The 25,484-nt window shown below is 45.5% G+C and overlaps 1 protein-coding gene across 2 annotated transcripts in view; it reads left to right on the plus strand.

Annotated features, from left to right (window-relative positions):
* The first annotated feature begins 1,084 nt into the window (after window positions 1–1,084).
* Window positions 1,085–25,484, plus strand: part of ARIH1 (ariadne RBR E3 ubiquitin protein ligase 1) — a 50,249-nt gene continuing 25,849 nt past the window's right edge. For both annotated transcript variants that reach the window (XM_041468881.1, XM_041468882.1), the window contains exons 1-2: window positions 1,085–1,572; window positions 23,048–23,115. In XM_041468881.1, the coding sequence (XP_041324815.1) occupies window positions 1,102–1,572; window positions 23,048–23,115 (539 nt within the window). In that variant the 5' untranslated portion in view covers window positions 1,085–1,101. The remainder of the gene's footprint in view (window positions 1,573–23,047; window positions 23,116–25,484) is intronic.

Below are 25,484 nucleotides of genomic sequence, written 5' to 3' on the forward strand. Positions count from 1 at the left end.
GCTCATGTTTATCCCATGGAATGATTAGAAATTTTTGCCTGGTGGGTCTCAGTGCAATTTTATTCTGATTTTGAGGCAGTGCAACCTATTTTCCTATACCTTTCCCTCACATTCCCCTCACATTTGCATCACATTTTCCTCACAAGTCGCTTGCCAGAGACCACTCAATTTAATGGTGGCACTGGGAGTCTTCTCCACACTTGGACCACAGCGCACTTCATGTGGGCTCCATGCCCCAGCTCCACCTCATGTTCCATCACGGGGTGGGCAGAAGGAGAAGCTGGTAACCCCCCAAACCTTCTGCTCCCCCAGCGCCCAGCTTCATCAGGAATTGTAGGGATAGGACAGAGTAATGGGTACAAACTGAAAAGGGGAAAATTTAAGTTACATATTGGGGAGAAATTCCTCCCTGTGAGGGTGGGCAGGCCCTGCACAGGTGCCCAGAGCATCTGTGGCTGCCCCTGGATCCCTGGAAGTGTCCAAGGCCAGGCTGGACAGCGCTTGGGGCACCCTGGTCTAGTGGGAGGTGTCCCTGCCCATGGCAGGGGCTGGAATGAGATGAGCTTTAAGGTCCATTCCAACCCCTTTATATTGTGTAGCACCAGGAGCAGCTGAGGGAGCTGGGGGGGCTCAGCCTGGAGAAAAGGAGGCTCAGGAGGGACCTTCTGGCTCTGCACAACCCCCTGACAGGAGGGGACAGCTGCGGGGGTCGGGCTCTGCTTCCAGGGAACAGGATAAGAGGAGACGTCCTCAGGCTGTGCCAGGGGAGGCTCAGGTTGGACATCAGGAGGAATTTTTTCATGGAAAACGTTGTCAGGCATTGGATGGGGAGATGGTGGAGTCCCCATCCGTGGAGGTGTCCAAGGAAGGACTGGATGTGGCACTCAGTGCCGTGGTCTGGTTGACAGGATAGTGTTGTGTCTCAGGTTGGAGTCGATGAGTTTCGGAGATCTTTTCCACCCCAGTGGGTGCGGTGATTCCCTGCCGCACCCACCCTGGCGCAGCGCCACACTCAACATGGCGGCGCCGGCCTGAGGCGGGCGGGGGCTGGGTGGGGGCGTGTCGCGCACCCAAGATGGCGGCGGCGGCGGGCGGGGTGAGATGGCGGCGGGCGCGCAGGCGCGGGCCGGGCCGGGGCCAACGGCGGCGGCGGCGGGGCCGGGCGCGGGGAGGCCGCGGGAGCCGCCGCCGCTCCCTCAGCGCCTCGCCATGGACTCGGACGAGGGGTACAACTACGAGTTCGACGAGGACGAGGAGTGCAGCGAGGACAGCGGCGCGGAGGAGGACGAGGAGGACGAGGAGGAAGACGAGCCCGACGATAATCTGGACCTGGGCGAAGTAGAGCTGGTGGAGCCCGGGCTGCGCGTCGGCGGGGAGCGCGACGGGCTGTTGGGCAGCGAGACGGGCGGGCTGGGCCCCGGCGGCGGCGGCGGCGGTGGCGGCCTGGGCGGCGGGCCGGGTCCCGGCGGCGGCCCCGAGCAGGAGGAGGATTATCGCTACGAGGTGCTGACGGCCGAGCAGATCCTGCAGCACATGGTGGAGTGCATCCGCGAGGTCAACGAGGTCATCCAGGTGCGGCCCCCCGGCACCGGGACTGGGGGGGACGCACCGGGGAAGGGGCGTGGGGGGTGGCGGGACGGGCCAGCGGCCTCCTGCGGGGCACCGGACCCGGCCCGTCCGCGGGCCAGGGCCTCACACACACTTGTCGGTAACCCGGGGGTGGAGGGGGCTCCTGAGTATCCCCCGGGGCTGGAGGGGGCTTAACTCGGTATCCTCCGACTCTGGAGGGGCGGGGGGGACGACCCCTCTCGGTACACCCTGGGGCTGGAGAGGGCTCCTCGTCACCCCGTTCTCCCGGGAGGCCCCTCGGGCCCGGCCAGGATCTCGCTTCCTGCTGTGGAAGCGTCGGGAACGAGGCCTTTGGCACTGAAAGGGCTCCTCTTTCTTTGTGTGGTTGCGAGCTGGGGGCCGTAATCTGTGGTTTTTTCTTTATTCTCCTCCGTCCTCATGGTGTTTGGCGGGGTGTAGCTCCTCCAGCTCCTTCGCTAACCCGCGGAGTCCATGGCAAGCCCTGGAATTCCAGGAGAGGCACCGCTCTGGTTTTGTTGCCGTCTCCCTTCCCTTCCCCCCAGCCACACACAGAGGTTGAACCTTGTGTTTATTTCCAGCACAGACCAGGAGGGGTACGAGCAATCCCTTCACAACCGTAACTTTTTTTACCCTCAGTTTTTAAGCGTGTCTCTTTAAAACTGAAATAGAGTTTGAAATAACATTTAGCTTCTTTAGCTCAAAGTATCTCAGTCTTATCTCTTGGTTCTAAGTTTTTGGAGAAAAAAAATCAAGCCATTGAAGCGGTTTAGCATCCCTTTCTAAATGTTCGTGGCAGGGTTTGGCTCCAGCTCACCATAAAGTTCCTGATGCAGTTCACTTTTCTTCAGGTGATGGGATTTCTTTAGTTCCCGTTTGCTCTACCATTATCCAGAGTCACTAGGAAGTGCTGCCCTTTTCCAGTATGCCAAAGGGAATAGCATGAGAAATCTGTGGATATGAAATATTGAGGGATCCAGTGCCCAGAAAGCAGTTGTTTCGCTGGTTGTGTGTATTGGTAAATCTCTTTAAACACGAGATGCCTCAGTGAATGTTTTTTCTCCAACTGTCCTGTGCTCTGCAGTGGCTTTAAAGCAACTTTAAAATATTGCTTTATGTGCTATAAATCCCTTGTAGTTTATATGGAGCTTGATGCAAACAGCTGTGAAAATATTTGCGTGCTAAATTAGTAAATGGCAATCCTTGAGTCAAATTAAAGTTTATAAGTTTAATGATAGCATTGCCCATGTAAAGCTGAATAAAGGAGTCTGCCCGGATTAGCTGATTACCCTGCAGTTAAAGAAGATCTCATGGTTAAACAGGGATGTTTCTTTGCTCCCAGTTATTGATCCTGATGTAGGGAGGGAAACAGTTGGCAGGCAGACATGCAAACAGTTGGGACCTTCAGCTTTTTACTCTTTCAAATAGCTATTAAAATAGTGAGTCTGTGTTTAATGATTAAGATTGCAAAAGTCACGGCCCATTCTGTTTGTATTGAACAGACTCTGGCATATTCCCTATCTTTGCATAAGACAAGTGGTGGAAAAGTTGCTGCCAGTGAGGAGCTGAGTGTTCCTGCTCCTGCATTTTCCATACCTGGCTGATGGACTCACCTGCATGTTCATGAACTAATTTGTTAGAGAAGGTCCTGATTGCTGGTCTGAGTGGATTTGCCCCCTTCTACACTGCCCTGAAGCTGTTTGACTTGTGTGCTCGACCTGTGAGTTGCAGAACTAGTGGAGAGAAATGGGTTGAGGTGAGGAGCCCCTTGTTCTGCCCCATCCCCGGGGTGGCAGCGGGAGGCCTGCCCCTGTGCTGGGCTCTGCAGAACCACCCCCGGACCTTCCCGTGCCTGCTCTCCTGCTCCACTTTCTGCCTGGGGTTTGCAGTAGTTCCTCCTGGTTTAGCAGAGCAGGGTGCACAGAGTCTGTCTGTTGAGAATGTCATGGGTAAACTCGGGGCCCAAAACCAACTTAGGCCCTGGAAAGCATCAGGAGAGGGTAGGAAAGCACTCAGTTGCCATGGATGACTGTTAAATGCCAGCTTCCTGCCATCACATTTCTGGGCTGTTCTGAGGTAAATGGCCCGACTTTGGCCGATGCTTCAGGATTTGCTCATCCTCACTCCTGTGGCTGCTGGTGAAATCTTCCAGGGCTCTGTTCTGTTTATTTCCTTGTATTTGGCACCCAACCAGGATTGCTGCTGCTGCTTTTCTGGTTCAGTAAACCTTTTCTGGAGTCACATTGGCTCGGGATCCTGCTGCGGATCCTCAGTTGCTGAGCTGTGATTCACTTGTTCCAGTCAAGTACTGGATGGCTTTGGTCCCTGTGTGTCTGCCGTGGGTTCTTGGTAGCAAATAGTGATGGTTATGGTTACATTTTTGAGTGCTTTGAACTTCCTTGTTCAAGGGAGATGTAATGTACAGCCTGAAAACTTCATCTGTGGGTCTTGTGCTCCCTTATGAGTGATTTTTTTTTGATGATCAAGTGTAAGGTATAAATGGGGTTTTGTTTTACAGCTGCAGCAAAAGGAAAATGGAACAGGGAGCCACAGAGTATTTGCAAGGAGGTATCTGAGCCATGGCAGGTATAACTCTATTAGAACACTCAATTTGAGCAGTTATTAGCTGACAGGGCTATAGGTTGAAGGGTCTAAATTAAATTTTTTCTCCCATCCATGTGGTCATTTCCAAATAAAAACTATGTACGAAAAAATGTGAACTTTTCAGGGCAGGGATTTGATATGATGGGGACTTTGCAGAAGTAGGAGCTAACTTGTAGCTACGTTGCTGCTCACAGAGCCTGTGATTCACCCCTTAGTGTGGAATGGGCTTTTGGAGACATCTGCTCAGTGCCAGACTCTTAGCACTTGCCCTCCCTAAGGCCACTGAACCTGCAGTGTTCCAGGCAGGTTTCAGAACATCTCAGATATTCTGAATATTTTACACTTGCTCTTTCTTGTCTGAGCATAAGCAGGATTTCAGGTGTTTAGTGGTGGGTTTTGTACAGTATTTGGCACTTATGCTCATAATCTGGTTTGTCTCCATGTATCGCACAACAAGAATTCCCCTTGCTCTCCAAATGCAAAAATAGGGGTATGAATAACCCCATAATCTTGTGCTGTTGGTTGGCTGAGACTTGTGAACCTTAGAGTATTCCTCCCATCCTCTCCCTGTGATTAGGTGGAGCAGAGAGCCATTTGCCATGGTATTTGGAATTTTAGTTGTCTAAGTAAACAGGCGGATTTCTGGTGGTTTTCCAGCTGCTGGCAGAATAAGTTAGCAAGGGACTGTAAAAACCTAGACACAGAAGTGCTGTGGAACAAAAGGCTTCTCCTCCCAAAGGTATTTTCCCACAGTTGAATGTCTTCCCCATATTCTTCCTCTCTGAACTTTTGTCCAAATAATCCACTGCCACTTCTTTTTTTTTTTTTAATATCAGATTGCTATTTCCATTTTTGCTCTAGATTTTTTTTTCTGAAAATAAACTTGAAAAATGTTTAGAATGGCATATTTATTTCTGCTCTGAATAGAGCACATGATGTGTCTCTGTAGCCTGGCTTGGCCCAGTGTTCTCCTTGTTTGATGCAACCTTGTGCAATTCCAGTATTACCAGGTGGGATTAATTTCCCCTTTTTACCTGCCTTTTTCTGGAGCATTCCAGTGGCATTGTTGTGATGTCACTGACCATGTTCATTCTTCCTGGACTTTGTAATGTTGAGGTATTGAAAATACTGGGTTGAAGCTCTGAGGTGGCAGAAAAAGGAGTTGAGCCTCTTGTTTTCTTTCCCCACCCCACAGCAGGGATCAGAATCCTGGATGTGGCTGGGTGTTGTGCCTGGCCTGCAAGATTGTGAGCATGTTGAGCTTCAGACCTGAGCTTTCTCTGGAAGGACATGGCATTCCTGGATCCAACAAAACTTAATCTAGCTCAAAAATACCTTTTCTTTTGATTAAAGGCTTTAAATTAGATTTTTTAGAGACCAGGTCAGATGTAACATGAGAGCATTTGCAGCAAGTACAGGTTTCTCATTTACATGATGGAGCTGGATGACTTCTTTGGCAGCAGGGTGAGGTCCTTGCTGGTAGAAGCTTTGCCATTAAAATATGTCCAAACCTCAGACCACTCTGAAGTTTAAAACCCATCTTTGTTGAGGAATGGCTTTTCCCGGAGGCCCCTGGAGTTCACAGCCCTGGTTAAATAGAGCTCTGTGATGACAAGTGCAAACCCATTGTTACAGGAGGGGTCTTGTTAAACAGTGACTTCACTTGCTTGGACAAAACATCCTGATTTTCAGGCAGGACTTAGGAAATCTTCCCAATACTGGTGTAATTCAGCATACTGTGGGCAGTACATTCCAAAGGTATTGCCCAAAACAGGGATGACTTGCCAGTGAGCAACAGGAATTGCTGCTTGTAGTACAGGGTTGTGCTTAAAATTGTATTTAATGCTCAAGATGACATCTTGGAAATCTGGAGTGCTTGGAGCTGCCTGACAAGCATTAGGTGGGAGTCTGTGGGTGGAAGCACTCGAGGCTGGTGCTGCTTCCATCCGGGTCCTCTCGCAGCCCGAGGTGCATTAGCAAACCTCCTTGTGTGGTTACTTATTTGATAATAAAATTCATGTCAGGGGCCTGAATGTTATGATGCTGGAAGGAAATGCTTTGTTAAACCCCATGTTTCTGTCACGTGGTGTTTATAAGGTGTTTCATTATGGTAGGAATGCATTTAATATTTCCAAGGGATGGAATAAACTTCATTGTGACAAAGCATTCCTGGAGTCTTGTATAAGCAATCACTCCAAAGCTTTTGGAAATGACATGGTGTCTGTTCCTGACTGCCAAGACATGTAATTCTGAGTATGATAGATTTTTTTTTTAATATTACTTTAAATTTCAGCATTAGCAGGTAGAAAAGTCTTGTTAAGTCTCCAGAGGAATTTCAACTTAGTACTTAAATATGACCCATTTGCTTTGTGGTTTATGTTTCTGTTAGGCCAAATGCAAATCTCATGGTTGACCACGTATGAAAACATTTGATGCTGGCTGCTTTTGTCTCAACATAGTTTTCCCAAAATCACAGCAATGCAGCCTTTTCTTTAGAGGCCTTGGGGTGCAGATGGGGACCAGTGTGTTTTGGGATGTTTCAAAGTGAAACTGAAAACACTCATTTTTTAAAGCTGCTTTTAAATGTTTATTTCCAGAAAGCTAAAACTAAATAGTAAATACAGTTGTTGCTATTTCCTGTGGGTTTAATTTCAGTGAGCAGGACCATTCCTGCTGTGCAAAGTAGAAGTGTTGTTTCTGCTGTAAAGTGGAAGCTGTGAGACTGCAGTTGATGAGAAACAAAGTATTTCTGGGTGTTAAAGCATCATTAAAAACGAAAACATGGATTTCCCTTTTATACTTGTCCCAAACTCTGACCCCTTAGTTTTAACCTTGCACGAGTTCAAGTTTCTAACAGCAAATAAACCCCAAAGCTCCAATGCCCTTTGGAAATGTAGGACAGTCCTGTGTCTTTGGCACCTGTTGAATGGTTTTCAGTTTTCTATTTCTAAGCTAATTTCTCTTCCTCTTTACTCTATTAATGAAACAAATGAGACTGTGGTTCTGCTGTTGGTGTCAGCTGTGATAGTTGAAGGAAGTGAAGGTTGATCTCCACATTGTGCTTGTTTTAACAGTAAGTCAATGTTTTCATCCAGAATTTCTTTTCAGAAGCTTTTCTTTTTTCTGGAGAAGGTAGCAACTCATTCCTCTGTTTAGGAGAGCTGGTTGACTGGGAAAAGAACCTGGAATTTGTCTGTAACTGAGGTGGCTGGAAGTCCTTTCCACATAGCTCAGTCCTGAACTCCAGAGTCCTCCAGATTTCTGGTACTTCTGGAATTTTCGGGATCTGAATATTGTAAGTGATGTTTTCTCTTTGTGGCTGGCTATGCTGGATCCCTGACAGCCACAAAGGATGTTTGGAGGCCGTTGGGTGCATACAAGTGCATAATGCTGCTGAATTTCATCAAGTCATTTAGTAGCTGCAGCAACTGCAAGGAAATTGCAGCCTTGTTTACTGTAAAACACCTTGGGAGGGTTTGTAGCTGCTCAGTAATGCCAAATGGTGCATTTGAGCGCAGCCTGCAATACAGATGCCTGAGGTTTGGGAGAGGGCTGCTGGCTTTGTGGGGGATGTTGGTGCAGGAGGAGGCTCTGAGGGGATGAGGCAATTGGGTGGAGGAAAATCATTAGTAATTTGATAATGGAAATGCTGATAATATTTAGATATCTTCACCATCCCAGCTGTTTGGTGTTGGGAGTGTTGGAAACCCTGAGCTTGGCCTGTATAGAATTCCTTGCCTTGCTCTTAGCTTTTGATCTTGAGCTGTCATGGAAACACTGTTTAAATAAATGCTTTGAAAACTGTCATCCAAGGCTTCCCTCAGTGGTTGTTTCAGGTGTAGCTGAGTTTATACTTCACAGGTACGTTCCTTTCCTGAATTTGGAATGGCCATGTAAGTGCAGGGGCTCTTGCAGGAGTGATCCCTTGTTTAGGTGGTGTAGCAGTGCCAGGTCATTATCTCTGGTACTCCGAGCAGCTCACAGTGGTGAGAGTTTGAACCACTGTCCATACACAACACTCAAACAGAACCCTTGGCGTTGAGTCTTTTCCTTGTTTTTAAAGACTGAGAACTTCTTCCAGATGTTTGGAATAATTTCAGATCCAAAACCTGACACAGATAGCTTTTGACAGCATCAAAGTCACTTGGAAGAAGTGAGTAAGCCTTGTGAAAGCGTCTTGGGCGGTTGTGGCGCATTTTGGCATTGCCAGCGGTCCTGCCTTGAGTTTTGGGCAACTTTTGGGAGCTGGTGGAGCACAAAGCTCATAGGCATTGCCACTGCCTAGTAAAAAGGGAGAAACAAAGAATTGGCTTTGGAGGGATGTGTCCCCCTTGATGTCCTCCCTCTGGAGGAGCATGGAGCCCAGACAGCTGGGGAGGAGAGCACAGCTTCTCCATGGCCATGTTACGGTGCCTGTCCTTGTTGCCAGGCTGCAGCACGTCTGTGTGACGGCAGAAGGTTGTGGTTCTGTGGGGATGTATTTGGGAGAGGAGCCAAATACAGCTCTGGGGACAGGGCAGTAGCTGAGAGCCCTGAGAGCAGGTGGCTCTTGGCTGTAGTCTGGTAGTAATTGAGTGTACAACCTACCTCAGGCTGGGCTTCTTGGTCTTCTCCTGGTGGTTTCCACTGGTACCCACTTACTGATGCTGCCACATGAAGGTCCTTCTTCCCAGTCTTTCTAAAACATTCCTGGTTTTGTATCTTCCTTGGTTAAAAACTAATATGCTGAAGCACCATGTGGCACCTCTTGTTTCTGGGGACAGGCAGTGCAAGGATGATGTCTTGGCCATCTGCTTCAAAATTAAGTCTTGTGGGACAGTACTTGCGTCTCAAGCATGAAAGTGTGCAAGGCTTCCTGGTCTGAGGGGAGGGACTCTCCATGTACTGTGACACCACAAATAGGCCTTTCATGTGCATTTTAATTCACAACAGATGAAGCTTTCATTGCTTTGTGATTTGAGGAATTTGAGAGCTGAAGGAAGATAGTCACAATGTTTGAAATTAAGAGCTTGGATATTTGCTTATTGCCTTTGCAGTCCTTCAGAAAAATTGTCTGATTTTTGCAGTGATTTCACCAGATGAGGGATGCAGACTCTAAGCTCTGTTTCCCAGCAGATAATCAAGATAGAGTAGGAGTTCCTGCTCGAAAGGGTTCTCCTTGGGCACAGTTAAAGTCCTCTCAAAGTAGAGAACACACAGTAAAAACTTAGCAGAATCAGAAGAACATGTATAATTGCACCTGAAAGTAGTCAAATGCCAAAATAACTGACTTTTTCGAGTGTTAGTTCAAAGATTTTCTTTTTACACTAATATTTGCAATTCTTATTAAGGAGGCAGCCTGAAGAGAGTTTCTTTTCTTCCAAGGTGAAGAAATGAAAATTTGAAGTGGTTCTGAAGGTTCCCATTTCGTGCCTGGTGTTCGTGACTGGGTCAACCTCTGAAGGAGGTTGGGTGCGTGTTGGGTGCTGCCCTGCAGAGGGTGGTTTTTTGGCTGTTTTCTTCAGCAAAACACTTCCAGAGCCACAGAGGAAGGAGCTGGTATTTGAACAACACCCTTGTGTAAAACTCACAGCAAGACATGGCTGTTCTTACTGTCCTGTGCTTGCTTTGATGGGTGTGTGGACCTGGTACGGTAGTGACAGTGCACTGCTTCACTCTGGGTCACTTCTTTGGGGTTTGCCTTTGGGTTTTGGAGTTGGGGCACTTGGGATGGGCTTGGCTGGCTTGAAACATCAACTCAAACCATTCTGGTGTTTGAGTGTCTGACACTCATCCCCAGTGGTGCTTTTTTGGGATGTACAGACACATGCACCCACAGCAGAGCTGTTACATGAATATTGGTCTTGGACAGTTCCCATTCCCTGGCTGCCTGGATACAGCTGTTTGCAGGGCTGTAGAATGCAGGGGATCAGGGAACTCTCCAGTTAAAAGTGTCTCCTCTCTGCTCTTCTTGCTCAGCCCTCTGACCCCCTGAGCAGCTGCTTTGTTCCAGGTGACACAAGTGACGGTGTTTGAATTGTTCAACTCTGTCAGCAAAACAAGTGGATGTGCATCCACACCTCAACATTTCTGTGGTCTGTTTTGTGTGCACATCTAGTTAGAGGTGCATATTTAACTTTGGAAAGAGCTCTGGAGAGTTTTTTAAAATGTTGATGCCCTCTGCAGCTGGTAGCTGTGGGCTTGGTGTGTTCTTGTGCAACAAAACACAAATGCAATCAGCATTCCTTTGTCTGGCAGACAGAAATGTGGAGAGGGATTAGTGGGAACCAGGAGGACTCACATGAATAAACAGTCTCCCTTGCAATGAGCTTTCCTGTGTGGGAAGAAAAACTTAAGACTGAGTTAACTCCTAGTTATCTTTATCCTAGTCATCTAGCATTTGAGAATTAAGGAGTAAAAGGAATGGTGTGAAAAGAAGAGTGTGGGAGAGCCTTGTCTTGAGGTTGGGTTCCAGAGCAGGAGCTTGGAAGGACAGAGCTTTGTTAAACAATGTGTATTAAAACTAGGCTGAACAGCAGCTTTTTAATAAAAGGGAGGAAGAGCAACATCCCAGCTCTTAGTTAGCAGAATAATTTTTCCTCTGGGAGCAACAGTGTAAACTGGTAGGTCCTTGGAGTAAAATCTCACCTACTGTGCATAGATGAAAATAAGTATAATATAAAATAACAATTCAATAAAAAAAAATTAGCAATTTCTGTAGACTGTGAAGATCTGATGAAATAATGTGTCAGATGTCATTGTTTTGATAGTTTGTAATACTTCTACAATGGCTGAAAGGCCATCAGAGCAAATTAAGGTGATACTCTTTGATTTACACACATTTTAGATATGCATTAGGTTGTTCTGTAATAACCAGTCTCTTTATTTTACTTGATAATATGACATGCTTGAAATGTCCTTATTTGTATTGTTAATAGAGCTGAAATTGATGCTTGAAAATGTGCACAAAACCATTTCTGGCTGGGATGATAACTTCTAGGTGGGGAACAGTGCAAGGACTTGGAGTTCTCTGTAGGGATGATGGATACTGAAACTCTCTGGAGGGAGGATGTTTGGGCTCTGTGTCACTCTCGTGTGCCTGGTGTAATTCCCTACTGTCCTTTGCCAGGGTGTTTCTGCAGGGAGCACTGGGATTTGGAGGAGGCTGGGTGCCAGCCTGTTCAGTGCACTCAATTATTCACCAGTCATTAGTGTAATTATTCCTCTTGCTGCCCTGCGCAGCAGTTACAAGGCAGGGCTGATTAGGTGGGGTTTTCCTCTTGCAGAAGCCCAATGTCTTGATGACAGTAATATTTTAATGGGAGAGGAACAAGGGATATCCTTGTCAGCTAATGTGGAGCCCATCAAATACAAAATTGCACGTCCAGGTTTGTTTCCCATTCCCTACCAAAAGGGAATAGAGATAGGGAATCTGCACCTTCTTGCTGGTTTGACTCCACAGCTGTAGAAACAATTCTGATAAAATGAGTGCAGGTCTGTGTAGAGGCAAGTCTTCAAAATGGTGAAAACACTGGAGATTTCCCATTCTCACCCACTGCTGTATGACTTGTGTTCTGCTATTTCTGTATCAGATCCCACCAGACTATTTTCTCGTAACTCGAGGGAGCTCAGGTAGCTGGTTAAAAATACCTGCAGCAATTAGAGACTGCAGTTAGACTTTGAGGTATATCTTGTTGGGAACAAGAGCAAACAAGTGATTGCTAAACTCCTCATGCCTCCAGAATATCTTTTCTTCAAAGGTAGCTTCTGCAGAACCCTTGGAGGAAAACGTTTTGGGGTATAAAGAAGCAAAATTACTTTTTGTAGCGGAAATCCCGGCTTATAAAATAACGTGTTTGCCAAGGCTGTGTTTTGTTGGCTGTAAAACTAAGTAAGAATAAATGAGCAGAGTGTGGTAGATAAACTGCGAAGTCATCATTAAAAAATGATCCCAGCTAGAAGAGGCTTGTTGGGAAAAGGATGCTGGCAGGTTTTCCAAGTGCAGATGCAGGTTGTGCCAGCAGAACAAAGTGCTTTTGCAGGTAAAGCTGCTTTTTGCAGGGAAGTGGTACAAGCCACAACCACATCTGCGCTGGGGCTGCTGCCAGCCTCAAGATGCTGCCAAAGATTACATCCCCAAGCCACTGCTGCATTGGCAGTGGTTTCCTGGGCCTAAAGAGTTTCTTAAGATGGCTAAATTTTTTTTTTTCTTGATTGAGAGTTGTAGACTAAGGCATAGGCATCATCAGCATGGATTTCTTGCCTGTTTGTCAGGGTGACATTGAGTGTTTAAAACATATTTTGCCTGTGATGGGGAGATGAAATCACCCAGAGGAATGTGTTTTTTTCTTTCCTAAAATACTGTGGAGTGTGATGATGCTTCTCTGCAATGGGAAGACTTCTTCTTTGACCCAGTAAAGAGGGAATGGATCATAAAAGTGGGTGTTGCTTTGAAGCAGGGATAAAATCAGAAGCAGTGAAGGACAGAGAACTGAAGAAAAGTACTAAATGCTCACCTCACTAGGGCCTGGAGGGGAAACAGAAGCTAGAAAAATGTTAAGGATTTTTTTTTGTTCTCCAAAAATACTCATGTAAATCGCCCCTGGATAAAAATTCTTGTGCTAAGCCCATTTTTCTCAGTAGTCATGCTGTTGATGAAGGGGTTAACACTTGCATGCCACCAGTGACTATGTATCCAAATATTTTTGAAGTAACCTGGCCATTGCCATGAGAGAAGTTATTCATTGGGATGGCTTTTGTTTACTTACCATGGTAGATCTTTAACTTGCCGGGCTTTGTGGCTGCCACCTCATTGTGTTCGTGGAAGAAGTTATCATCCCTTACCATTTTCTTTTTCCTGCCTGTATATTTGTTGGAAAATGTTAATTGTAATGTTCTGGACTGGAAGTCAGGACTCAGGACAGGCTGCACAGGCATATTACTGTGAGATTTTTGCATGGTGAGTTATTTCCCCCAAATACCTGTGAGTCTGAGGACTGATTTCTGGGGATTTCTCTGTTCACAGTCAGGTTATCTTGTGATTTTCAGGAATCAACAGTGACTGTCTTGAGGTGATACAGAGTTTGGCTGGATTATATCTTCTGCACTAAACAACTCATGTGTCTTTGTGCCCAAGCACCCTGTGATAGGTGTTCTCCAGCAGTGCCCAGTAACAAAAGCAGGTGGGAGACAGATCACCCAAAACCTGAGATATAACCAGCTGTGTTTGAGAGACACGTTGATGCTGAACATCCTTGGAGGCTGATCCTCTGCTTGCACACTGTCTGAAGAGGGGACACCCTTAAATCATCATCTGGAAGGACAGTTTGAGAGCCCTTTGCTGAGAACTTATAAAAGTTAGCCCAGAAATCAATTAGTTGTTTTCATGGCACACCTTTGAGCCTACAGACAGACCTGTCATGGAAATAGGCTGTGGAAAAAATCCTCAAGTTATTGGGAGTTTACCCTTCCCAGTACAGCTGTGATGCTGAGTATTAGAAAAATGCCTTCATCCTCCTAGAGTTTGTCTGATTTCTTCTAAACATTGCAAGTATGCCATGGTATCATTATTTCTAAAAGTTGCTTCTGATACTTCCTCCACTGATCTGCTCATAGCAGCCTCCTAACACTGCCCTGGACTGGGTGGTGCCTCTGAATGTGCTTAAAGCAGCAAAAGCAAAGTTCTGTTGTGCTGAAGGTGTGCAAAATCCATGAAATGCTGGGTACTGTTAACTGGGAAATCATTCACTGGGCAGAGCTGAGGTGCCTGTTCCTTACATTGCATGAGCTGCTGGAGAAGGAGCCAGCAGAGCCAGCAGTTTTCCTCCCTGGTGTGGAGAACAGTGCCAGTCTCCTCTAGATTTATAAATCCCAGGATGTTGGTACAGCCCTTTGGGTGCCTCTGGCTCTGGGCCAGGCCCTGGCAGTGCACATGGTGGTGAAAGAGCCGAGTCAATGTACCAGTACATATTGGAGTGAGGGAAAAGAGCAGGGAAAGCTTTTTTGAGACTCCAGAAGACTTGTACAAAATGATTCAAAGGAAGAAAGCAGATGTACAGTTCATCTTTCAACTTTATTCCTTTAACATCCACTTCTGCCTGCAAACAGGACAGTTTCTGGAGCTCACATCAGCAGACCTGTACCTTCCCAGAAATGCACAGTTCATTCAGGAGTTGAGTCACTGAAGACAGCACATGAAAAATGTGCTTTGGGTTGTTTTCTTTTATCAGCTTGATGAGTAGCTGGCCTGACATATGCCACTTCTAGTCTTTCCAACATTGACTAATAAAAGACCTTAAAAAAAAGTGTATTTCTGTCAGGCTCACGTGGCTACGTTGAGGACACTTGGTAGTAGATATTGGCAGTATTCCCACAGTTTACTATCAAGATCTGCTATTTGGTAGGCCAGGTGAATACAGCTCTCGGACATTGGGGTGAAGAGGGTGAGGACCTGCTCTTCATAGCTGGTGAGATAATGGAGAAGAAAAAGTAGGAACTTTGGCTCTACCTGGTATCACAGTATACCCTAATGTGCTTTACAGTCTTTGGGACAAGAAGATTTGGGGGTCTGTTGATCTGGGAAGACCCAGCTTTAACGTGCCTGACACATGGCTTTTGGCAGACTGAGACAAACAGATTTCTTGGAAGCAAGTCCCTGTTGTCCAGGTTGTGCCAGCTCAGCTGTCTGGTGACACGGTGATCCTGTCTGTGTTAAAATAAACCAGCGACCCCCTTTACCCAGTCAGTTCCTGTGTCTGGTCACTCCTGCTCCCATCACTGACTCCAGTGGCAAGTCCAGGAGCCAGTGCTTGTGTGAGCTTGTGTTGCTGCTGAGTAAATATTTTCTGAGCTGGTCTGGTCTTGCCCAGTTACTGCCCTATTTCAGATTAAAATCGTAATCCAAGTTGCTGTCACTTCATCTCACAAGCAAAAATAGAGCTGGTGCATAGCAAAGCCGTTCTGGGTGTCTGGAGTCTGCCTCGGCCTCTCTGGAATCTTGTGCAGGGGGAGAGATCTCTGACCTGTGCTCTTGGGCCAGGCCATGGTGTTTTGGTGCTTACTGTCAGTCCCTGCCTGCATTGAGTATAGTTTTTTTTTTTTCTGTGGCAAAATGTGCTTTTGCTTTCCTCTTGAAGCAACACAGTGTGTTTTATTCAAGCCAGGCATTAGTGAGAGAAGAATTGAAACTGTCCCTGTGTGTAGTGTTCTAGAGACTGTATAGAACTGAAAGTATCTAATCATGTTCTTTCTGCCTTAGAGATGCTTGTGATCTGGAGAAAACCCAAGTTTTTGTGTCTGGTAGTGCTGGACACGTTTGTGATCCATATATGAGATTAGTGCAGTAGCTATGTGGTATGGTCAGACTAAGTGTGGTGAGAATTTCAATAGGATTGGAGTCATGTTGGATAGAGGAGGAAAATTGGAACCTGGAGATCTGGAAGAGCAGTGGTATCAAGAGGGAAGCGGGCTCAGATATGCTTTGTGGACGCTGGTTATGGGAGTGATGTTCTGTTGACAAGCAGGGAAGGTGACCATGCATCATTTGTGATGAGGACACAGAGGTCTGTTATTGATTCCTGAATATTCATTTCTATTTCATGGGGTCTCATCCTGTCAGAGCAACTCTGTGGCACTGGATGTTGACTAAAGATTTGACTTGAAGGGGAAATAAACTCCAGGGACTTGGAGTTTACCTGGATGAGCACACAGACCCTTTACATCCATGGTGCCAAAACTTGCAGGGTTTTTGCTCTCACCTCTTGCCCAGCCTAGCTGCAGCGCTGGGGGCTGTTTGCTTCCTCCACAGTGGATGGGGAGATATTACAGAGCTGCTGAAATAGTAAACTGGGAGAATTATATGGAAATGATGCCATCACCTTCTCCTACTCTTTTAAGGCAAGTCTTTGCAAATCCTTGAGTGGGAGGCACAGGATTGAATAAAGCCGTTGTGCAGCGTACGCTGGCGCCCATGTGCTCCCACCCGGTGCTCAGCACAGCAGCTGCAGTTGCTCAGCAGAGACTCCAGAAACCAGAGCTGGGGCTTGTGTTGTCTAACCAGCTTTGCTGAGCTTTTGGGATTTTGATATGTTGGGATTTCTTGTGCTGGGAGACACCAGGAAGAGAGAAATCCTTTGGGTGATACTGCTGTTGTGGGCATTAGAACATCAGCTCAGGACCTGTGGGTCCTTCCTCTTTAAAGGATGGACTTCATACTCCAAAACTATAGCAAAAGGAGGTAGAAACCAAAGTGTTCTTCAGATGAAATGTATAGATTAAGGGTTAACATCTCTCTGTGTTCTGTCATCAACCCTAGCTTTCCTGCTATGGAAGTCAGCATAGCTGAAATGCTGCAAGAAGCCTTCCCGTCGTTTTTAATTTGTGTTGAGTTGGTGGTGGAGCTTCTGCAGTCGTCTGAGAGCAACAGGGTGAATCCATGCCATCTTCTTTTATTTAGGAGTATTACAGTGCGAATTCAGTTCTTGTATTTCCAAATTTGCTAATTCATCCTGGAATTGTTGCTTTAGTATTTTTTTCTGCTTTTAAAAGCTCTATTAGACAATGGCTCTTCATTGCAGCTCCTAATCATTAACCTGAAAGCTTTCCAAAAGGCTCTGAGAAAATGTAAAGCAGCTGACTGCTTCATTTCTGTCTCTTGAACCAATTAACTGAAGTAATAGAGTTTTAGCTGAAGTTGCTTTTTATTATCTTCCCCTGCTAGAAGAACGTATGTTCATCAGAGCTGGAAAGAGTCAGTAAAGTGCATGTAAGTTACTACAAACTGATGATCAGCTCAAGCTACCATTTGGTTCCATCAGGTAATGGTACTAATTCAGTAACTCTGTAAAAGTTAATTTTCAGAATTAGGAGATGGTGTGTGAGGGAAGTTAACGAGATGAAGAAAGATGTAGGGAGCTGAGGAGATGATCAGTGTTGAAGTTGAAGGCTCTGTATGTGTTAATGGGAAGTTATAGTGAGGTGGCAAATGCCAGGTGGAGGACAGCAGATGACAACAGTCACAGAGAGTAGCCTGGCTTCTTGTGGAGTTGTGTGGAAATGGCAGGAAACTGGTACATTTTCATGTGGTTTAGAGTTCTAACTCCAGTCTTCTGATACAGCTTCAGTAGTATGTAAGATGCAAAGACCATCCCCTCAGTGGGGTACAGAGAATGAGCAGTTCTGATGTTGTTATCATCTCTGAGGGGAAGGTGAAAACTATCTGAGATCCACCAGCACTGTCCAGTGTTGTCCCTGGGAACCCTGATATGGCCAATGGCAGAAATGTCCGTGGTGTCATTCTCTCCCAGACCCCAGGGGATGGCAGAGGGAGAGAGCACGGATGGGTTGGCAGATGGAGTCCTTTAGCTGCTGTCCTCTTCTCGCAGCAGCCCTCTCATGTTCTGGCTGTAATTGAGCCAGGGAATATTAGATTACGCGGAAGTTTTCCAGCAGCTTCTCAGAGTGCTCAGTTGGTGGTGTTTAAAAACTAGCAAGTCTGAGATCATGTCCTGGAAGTACTCAACACTTGGATCTCATCTTCTGTGCTGGCTTCCTGGGAATTTTATTAAGCTGCTAGAAATGAGGTTTTGTGCTTGTAAGGTTTCCTGTAATTGTCTCCTGGAAGAATAGATGTGAATGGATCTCCACAAATGAAGGGCACTCAGTCCACTTGCAGAGCAGCACAAACCTTTTGCTGACAGTTGTACTGTGATGTGTTTTAGCAGGTTGAAAGCTGATTTAAGACACTTTCTAGCTGCATCTTTATATCTGCATAACCTGTGTGGGACTGGGAGAGGAGGTGCGGGTGAAGAGCAGAGGGTCCAAATGGAGCAGACATCAGGTTATTGCAGAATTTTGGGCTGGTGCCCCTTGGTAACGATGTGATGAAGCAGCTCTTTGGTGTCTGGTGTTGGTCACAGTCTCATGGTGGGGTTCCTTCTTGTCTCCCCACTGCTATTAAACGTGACCTCTGGGTTATTTATCAGTGCTTCTCCCATGGCACAGTGTGCACGTGACCGGCCTTGGAGATGCTGGGCAGCGGGAGTTTCCAACTGGTGCTCTGTTGCAAACACTGGAGGTTTGGCTGATTAAATATTTACAGTGGTGTTGTCCCCAGGTGCCACTTCACTGGAGCAGATGTTTGTGCTGCTTGGTTTCAGACCAGCATTAGCTTGTGGTGGCTCTTTGCTCCTCCACCAAGCAAAACCCTTAGTCTTGTCAGCTGATGTGAAACCATGGGTTTCCTTCTGCTGGGAAATGTAAACCCAGCCTTGTGTCCCCGTGGAATACAGCAGTGGACATTGCTGAGGTCTGAACCCTCTACAGACTTCTGAGGCTTGGGCAGTCAGGCTTTCTGGAGCATCTGCTTGGATTCACAAGTGCAAAGCAATTGTGTAGAAAACCCAACTGGAACTGGCATCAATTCCTTATTGCTGTAAAAGCCTCTGTTATTGGGATGGAGGTGCTGCAGTTGAGATGAAAACTTTTGGATTGCAGAAGCTACCATGGGTAGAAAACAAAACCAGCCATGATGTGGAAAGAAACAAAACAAAGAATTTATCAATATCATGTCTCCAGGAGGTGTGAGAGGATTTTGCTGGAGAACTGAGCTTAAGTTGTTCTTAAATGGTTTTTATTTGCAGTAAATGCTGAAACTGGAACCAGGAACTGATTCCCAGCATGTGAGGAGAAGCTGAACTGTAAAATGTGCTTTTCTTTGTAATAACATCAAGAATTAACCATGCTGCTTGTCTTGATGGATGGAAACATGAATGGATCAAGTGTTCCCAACTGTCATTCAGCAAATTGTGCTGCTTGGAAATTCTGATTCAAGCTAATGTTCCAATAATATTTAATTTATAATTAATTTGTGCGTTTAAGTGCATCCAGATTCTTCCTTCCGATTCGTACTTTCTTATTTTGACAGCAAAAAGAATTCTAATTCTTATCACTGATGAAGCTTCCAGTTGAATTAAATTCTATTAAATTAAGGAGTTTTATTTGAATTAATAATGCTTCTTTGGTGAAGTCCAGACCTTTTTAAGGCTTCCTATTGCTGTATCTCCTGCTTGCATTGGTGTGCTGGAGCATGGCAACATAGATAAGGACAGTAAATGTAAATACCTCCAGTGAAAAGCTGTGGTGGAGTGGAATTTGTTTGAAGCATATGTGGGACTTGGTTGCGTTGTTAGCTCCAAAAAAAAAAAAAAAAAAAAATTCCCTGCTGAAGGACTGAGGGTGTTTCTCTCTGGGCAGAGCTTTATTCTGAATGTTTTGTTAGGAAATCTTTTGAAGTGCCCGGAGAATTTCAACAAAATGGCTGCTTCCTCGGGTTTGTTCCTATCTGGATATCAACAGGCTTGCTGCCCTCGGCTCCAGGCAATCCGCCTCGGCTCCGACATGTAAAATTTAATAGGAGGCTGCTGTAAGTGAGATCTGCTGTTTCAGCTTTCATCAGACACGTTTGGAGGAGAACGTGTTGGCTGTTCCTTGCTCTCTGTCCGTCCCTGGCTGCTTTCTGTAGGAAAATTCATCTCTGTAAACAGAAAACAGCCTTAGTAGGAGCGTGCTCTCGCAGCCTTGGGAATAATCCCGTCTGAGCAGCAGCAGAGCCTGCATAGAGTTATGACTAATCTGTGTGGTGTCAGTCGTAGGAAATAATCCTGTGTGCCAAACGAGGAGGAACAGAGCCCCTGCCTTCCCAGTGCTGTGTAACGCAGGATTTGGACATTCCATTAATTTTTACATGAGTTTCCAAAGTGATGGCTGAAGGTTGGTGGAAAGCTGGAGTGGAGCTGGTGTTGAAATAGCACATTATTTTGGTGGTGTTTTAACCCTCTGTGCCTGAGGTACAGGGCACAGCTCTCACCGGGGTGGGTGCTGTGGTTGACTCCTCCAGCACTGCTCTGGAATAACTGTGAGGGACATGTGTGCATTCCTTGGTGGTGTGCCTGGCCTTAGACTGGAACAATCCTTCATGTCAAAACTTTGTGCATTTGTATTTTAACTCGGATCTGCTCCTTCATTGCCTTCCTCCCAATCTTCTGTGCTCCCTGGGTGCCTCCAGCCCAGATTGTATCCTTGTTCAGGGATGAGCAAGGGCAGGGCTGTGTTAATTCTTGCCTTCTGTATCTGGGAAACAGCCAGGGGAGGTTTGAATGCTACATCTGGGATGTGGCAGGCAGTGAAAGCAGGCAGCCCAGCTATTTCTGGTGGGAGCTTGTCATGCTGCTGGCGTTTGCTTTCTTTTTTAAAATGTTCAACCAACAGTGCAGGAGGAAGCTGGAGCCCAGCAAGCCGGGAGAAGGTGATAGTACACAGAGTCAACAGTATAATCCTAAATAATGTCCAGTTTGTACCCTCACCTTGCAGTGCTGGGATACCTGAGGGCTCTGACCTAGGGGAGCTTTGAGAAAGCTGCACTGCCTGTGTGTTGGGGAAATGCAGAAGCCACAGATGAAACTCTTGTCCTTTCCAGCCACATCTCCTTTGGGGAGTGGTATTTGCTGGATCAGCCTTGTTCTGCTTAATAATCACTGCAGACTGTTGGAGTTTCTTATCAATGTGCTGTAGTTTTTACTTCAGTGCAGGGAAAACCTTCTGTCTTTTTAAAGTCAGCCAGAGACCACTACCTCAGCTGCCGCTTAGCCTATTAAGTGATTAACAGGTATTCCCAGAAGCCTTAATAAGTGGCCAAGTGGGTGCTGTAGTAGGAGACAGGACAAGACTTTGGGCTGATTTTAATTAAAGCTCTCTCAATGCTTGAGAAATGAAGAAAAATGTGTTTCCTTGTACAGAAATCTGGCAGATTTCTGGGCTGAGTGAAGACTCCTTATGTTGAAGGGCTGTGTGCTTTGCTATCTGAAATTCATAACTGGAGAATTACAGGGGCTGGTATCATAACCAAGATAATCTAGAGATAAGATTGGTTTATTTACTAAGGTATATTTTTATCTTTGATTAAATTGCTCCAGGAATTGTGTCTAAGTGAGCTTTTAAGAACTCCTTTAAAGTACTCCTACATAGTACAGCCAGAGTTACAGAAAAGGTTGTTGTGGAGATCCAAATACAAAATAACCTAAAAAGATCAGAAACTAAACCCCACAAGAGGCTGCTGGATGAACCTTTGGGTGAAGGAGACCCTTAAATTCTCATAGAGCTTCTTGTTGGCAGGACTGACTTGAAAGAGTTGAGCTGCTTGCTCCCCTCTGCAGGGCTGGCTGAGGGAGGGATGCTGGTGACATGTGATTGTCAGCCAGGCACCTCACCTCGTGTTGCTGCTGGGAAGAGCTTGGATTCCTGTCACCTGGGAGACTGGTTCAGATATGGACCAGAACCACACTGTGACCATGCAATACCCATTTCTGGTATCTCCTGCCCCTTACTGTGTAGATCTGCTGTCCCAGCTGTTCATGGGGTTCCATCAGGGATCTGCTCAAACCTTTCTATAGCTGCTTTGGTTCACATGGGCTTTTTAAGCTGGAAAAAAATTCTTAGTTTGGCCTTAAACAATCTGGCATTAATAAGAGTCAGAACACACTGTAGAAGGAGAGGAGTGTCACTTTTTATAGTATAAACCACAAGACTGGTTCTTTCTGCTTATTACACTGTCACCCGAGGGCTTTATTTCAGTGAAGGTTTTGTTGGTGGTGGTGGTGAAAGAGGCTGTCCTGCTTTCCCCTTGTGCTAATGCAGCTGTTTGTGTGGTCAGGCAATCAAATAGATTGGAGAACTGATTCCATGAAAAAAACAACCTAAAGGAAAAGAGAAGATGAGTTTCTGAGCCATTATTTGCAGCATAAAATGGCTGTAGTGGTATGGGCTAGTGAGGGCAGGAGATGCAGGGATGGGGTGGCATCGCTGCTGTGGGTGACAGCATTGGCTTTTGGCAGCATCAGGTTGTGGCTGTAGCTCCAGGGCTCAGGAAATCACATTGCTGGTTTATGTCCTACTTTTCAACAGCTTCAGAGCGTCCATTGAACGTTGGCCCTGAGGCAAACTTCCATTTTGGTGTCAAATGGCAAAGTACACACAGCCACTCTCAGGCAGCCCCCCCCTTGTCTCCTTTGCATGTAAATGGTCCTAAAACTGAGCGCAGAAAGTGGATTTGGAGAGCTAAAACGCAGTTCTGGGGTGTAACAGAAGCCATATGGTCTGGTGTGTTTCTCATATAATCAAACTCTTGGCTGATGGTTCAGATTTAGTTGGAATAAAAACTTGTACAGGAGTGAATATCAGCTCTTATGTTCCACCTTCCTTCTGACCTTTCTAGACTGTATTTCTTTCCTTAGCTTTCTTTCCTTAGCTGCCCTGAGTTTTTTTCTGGATTTGATGGTGCTTCAGAAATTTCTGAGGTCTTCCAAGAACTTTGTCATCTTACACTGGTAGCCAGTTGTGTTCTCGGACAGTTTTCAGCCCAAGTGTTTTGATGGTCAGGGCTGGATTATTCTTGCTCTGCAGGTAGTGTGGAGATTGTGGCAAAAATGGATATAATGGGTAGAAATCAGCCCTTCCTGCATTTTACAGACATCCTGGAATTGCATTGTGTGGGCATGCTGGATGTGGAGATGTTGACACTGTGGTAGGTGTAATTAGTCTGGTCCTTAAATCTTCAAGCAAATTCTCATTTTATATGGATTTGGATTTTTTTATATATATATATGTGCTTGGATTTATAGAGTTGGGTTTGGGTTTTTTTTCCCCTTTAAATTTGTCTGTCAAGTCCAGCTATTTCCCAGTCCATGCCAGTAAACATGTATTGTCTGAACAGATGATGTTATCAGACACCCTGATTTTCCCTTTGCCTATTCAAAGCTCTGCCTGGTGTTCTCACTCTGGCTTGGTTACCCAATTATTGATTGTTTTTCTCTTCTTTCTCCAGAATCCAGCGACTATCACTCGAATACTGCTTAGCCATTTCAACTGGGATAAGGAGAAGCTGATGGAGAGGTAAGCAGTTGGAGAGCTGGAAAAAAAAGCTTATTCCTGGATCAAGTGAGGATGGATGAATGCACAGTGTGTGGCAGGAGAATCTTTTGTGTAAGCTCTAAATGTTCTCCCTTTCCCAGCTAAGGGTGACTCGTGACTCATTGTTTTAATATTATTGATGCCTGGTTAGATTTAAAGTTGTGGAAGTTATGTTGCCCATTGGAAAGAGGGATTTCCAGTTTGAACATGTACAGGCTTTGGGCAGGCTTTGGAAAAAAGCAAGCAGGAACAGGTTCTTGTTATCTAGCAACTGTTTTGGATTTGGGTTTAGCTGCTCATGCCTGTCATGCTGGCATGTGTATTCCTGACATGTTGATTTGCTGCTCTGGCCAAGGCTAAATAGTTCCTGGCTGATAATGGTCCTGCCTTGTCTTCATCTCCACAGCTCTAGGTTTTCTTTAGGGTGTGTAAATAATGGCTTGAATTTTGCCTCTCCCTCCCCCTCAGAGCAGAGTGTTTTATGGTTATTTCCCGTCTTTGATTCCCAGCTCTTGGAATGCTGCTTGATAAATGTACTTCTCAGTTTGTTGTTATACACTGGAGACCAACTCCAGCTGCCTTTGGTTCATTCCAATGCCAGTGTTGGTGTTGAAGAGAGTTGAGGGAGCTGGAGAATTTAAATTACTTTAGAAACTGGGAGGAGAATTAATCTGGACCAAAAGGAGCAGTAAAAGCTGTACAGGGACTTGCTGGTTGTGCTGGTCTTACTTGGTGTGAAGTGACCAGTGGGTGTGGAGGGCCTGGTGGGATCATTAGTTTGACTTTTCCCTTAATTACCATTTCCTTTGCCTGATAATCAGGGTATGAGAAGATGAGATGTGCTTGGTAAACCAGGAGCAGTTGCTGGTGCTCCTATGAATTGATAAATGTCTCTTCACTGACCCTGGGGCTGAGCCCCTGTAGTTTGGTACTCTGTCACCCAGGGGAAGAGGAGCAAAGGTTTTCACACTGTTAGTAATTATTTTGGAGTATAAATATTTGTGCTATCCTTGGCTAATGGATTTAAGACATCATTAGTGCCCTTTGTGTAATATTTTTGGTTAGTGATGGTGCTCAGATATATCTTCTGTTTTATTTAACCTAGATTTTTTTTTCTGAAGTGATTGTATTTTTTACAGCTTTCTAGTCCTTATTTTCCTGAGACTGACCTCTTTTAGTAAATGTTGGAAGTCTGAAAACTTTGTGTTACAAATATATCCACTATTTAACTACAGCTGTTAAGAATTCTGATTTAATACCTGCTCTGCAACATGTCTGCTCACTTGGTGTTTGAGTTTCTTGGGCTGGTTCTTTTGGTTGGGGTAAAGTTCACTCTCCTTGGCTGGGAGATACCTCTACACAAGTGCACTGAAAAACCATCCCTTTGTGTACAGTAGGTTTTGTCCCTTGTTGTTGAAAGCTTGTTTAGGGCTGCCATCAATTAAAAAATAAAAAATTGGGCTGTGGTTTTGTTTTTGGGTTTTTTTTTTTTTTTTTCTCAAGGGAGGTGCCAGCCAGGTCAGTGTGAGGTATTATTGTTAAGGCTTTTACAGTTTAAGTACATGTTATATTTACAAATCCATAGGTAAACATATTCATTAAATACTTAACTCAGCAGGATTACCCCTGTGAATAATAGAATAGATGACTTACTTAGGCAGACCTGTTGTACACTGGTCCCAGTTTTGGTGCTTATTGATGTCCTGTTGTATTGAAAAACACCAAAACAGGATCTCTCCAGTGCCTGGTGCTGCCTTCTGACACTTCTGCACCAAATAACTTCCATGAAATCTTCTGGAGTGCTGAGCTGTGTTAAAGCAGGAGTAGGAAGCTGGGTAGGAGGCTGAGAGCAGGCTCTTGCTGTTCAAGAGGGTTTGGTCATTGCTGTGGTGATAGGTGAGGATTAAGGGGAAAAAAACCCCAAAATATACATTTTGCTGAAAGTTCCTGTTATTTGATGGTGTGTATTTGCAGTTCCTAATCAGTGCCTGTTTTCTCTTAGTTCATGGTGAGTCAGCATGACCTCCCAGCAGCCTTATCAGACCTGGCCTGGAGGAAAGCACTTCAACCAAGTGGCTTCTCTTTTTTTGATAAGTGGGGAGGTCTGAGCTTGTGACGTGAAAATTTCTGTTTTCCCACTTTTTTTTAGCGTTGTTGTGCCTGTTTTTAATGAGCAGGTTGTTACTGTCTGTGCCAGCTTTGTCATGGAGTAATTACACAGTGGTGTTCAGAGGGCAGATGTGCTACAGATATTTATTCCAGTTACAGTAAAGTAATAACAGCCACAATTAAAAAACTGCCCTGTCCCACTGGTGAAACTCTGTTTGTGTGCAAAAGCAGAGCAAAATTGG

This window comes from Pyrgilauda ruficollis, unplaced genomic scaffold (genome assembly GCF_017590135.1).
Source record: "Pyrgilauda ruficollis isolate IOZ18807 unplaced genomic scaffold, ASM1759013v1 scaffold23, whole genome shotgun sequence".
NCBI classification, from domain to species: Eukaryota; Metazoa; Chordata; class Aves; order Passeriformes; family Passeridae; genus Pyrgilauda; species Pyrgilauda ruficollis.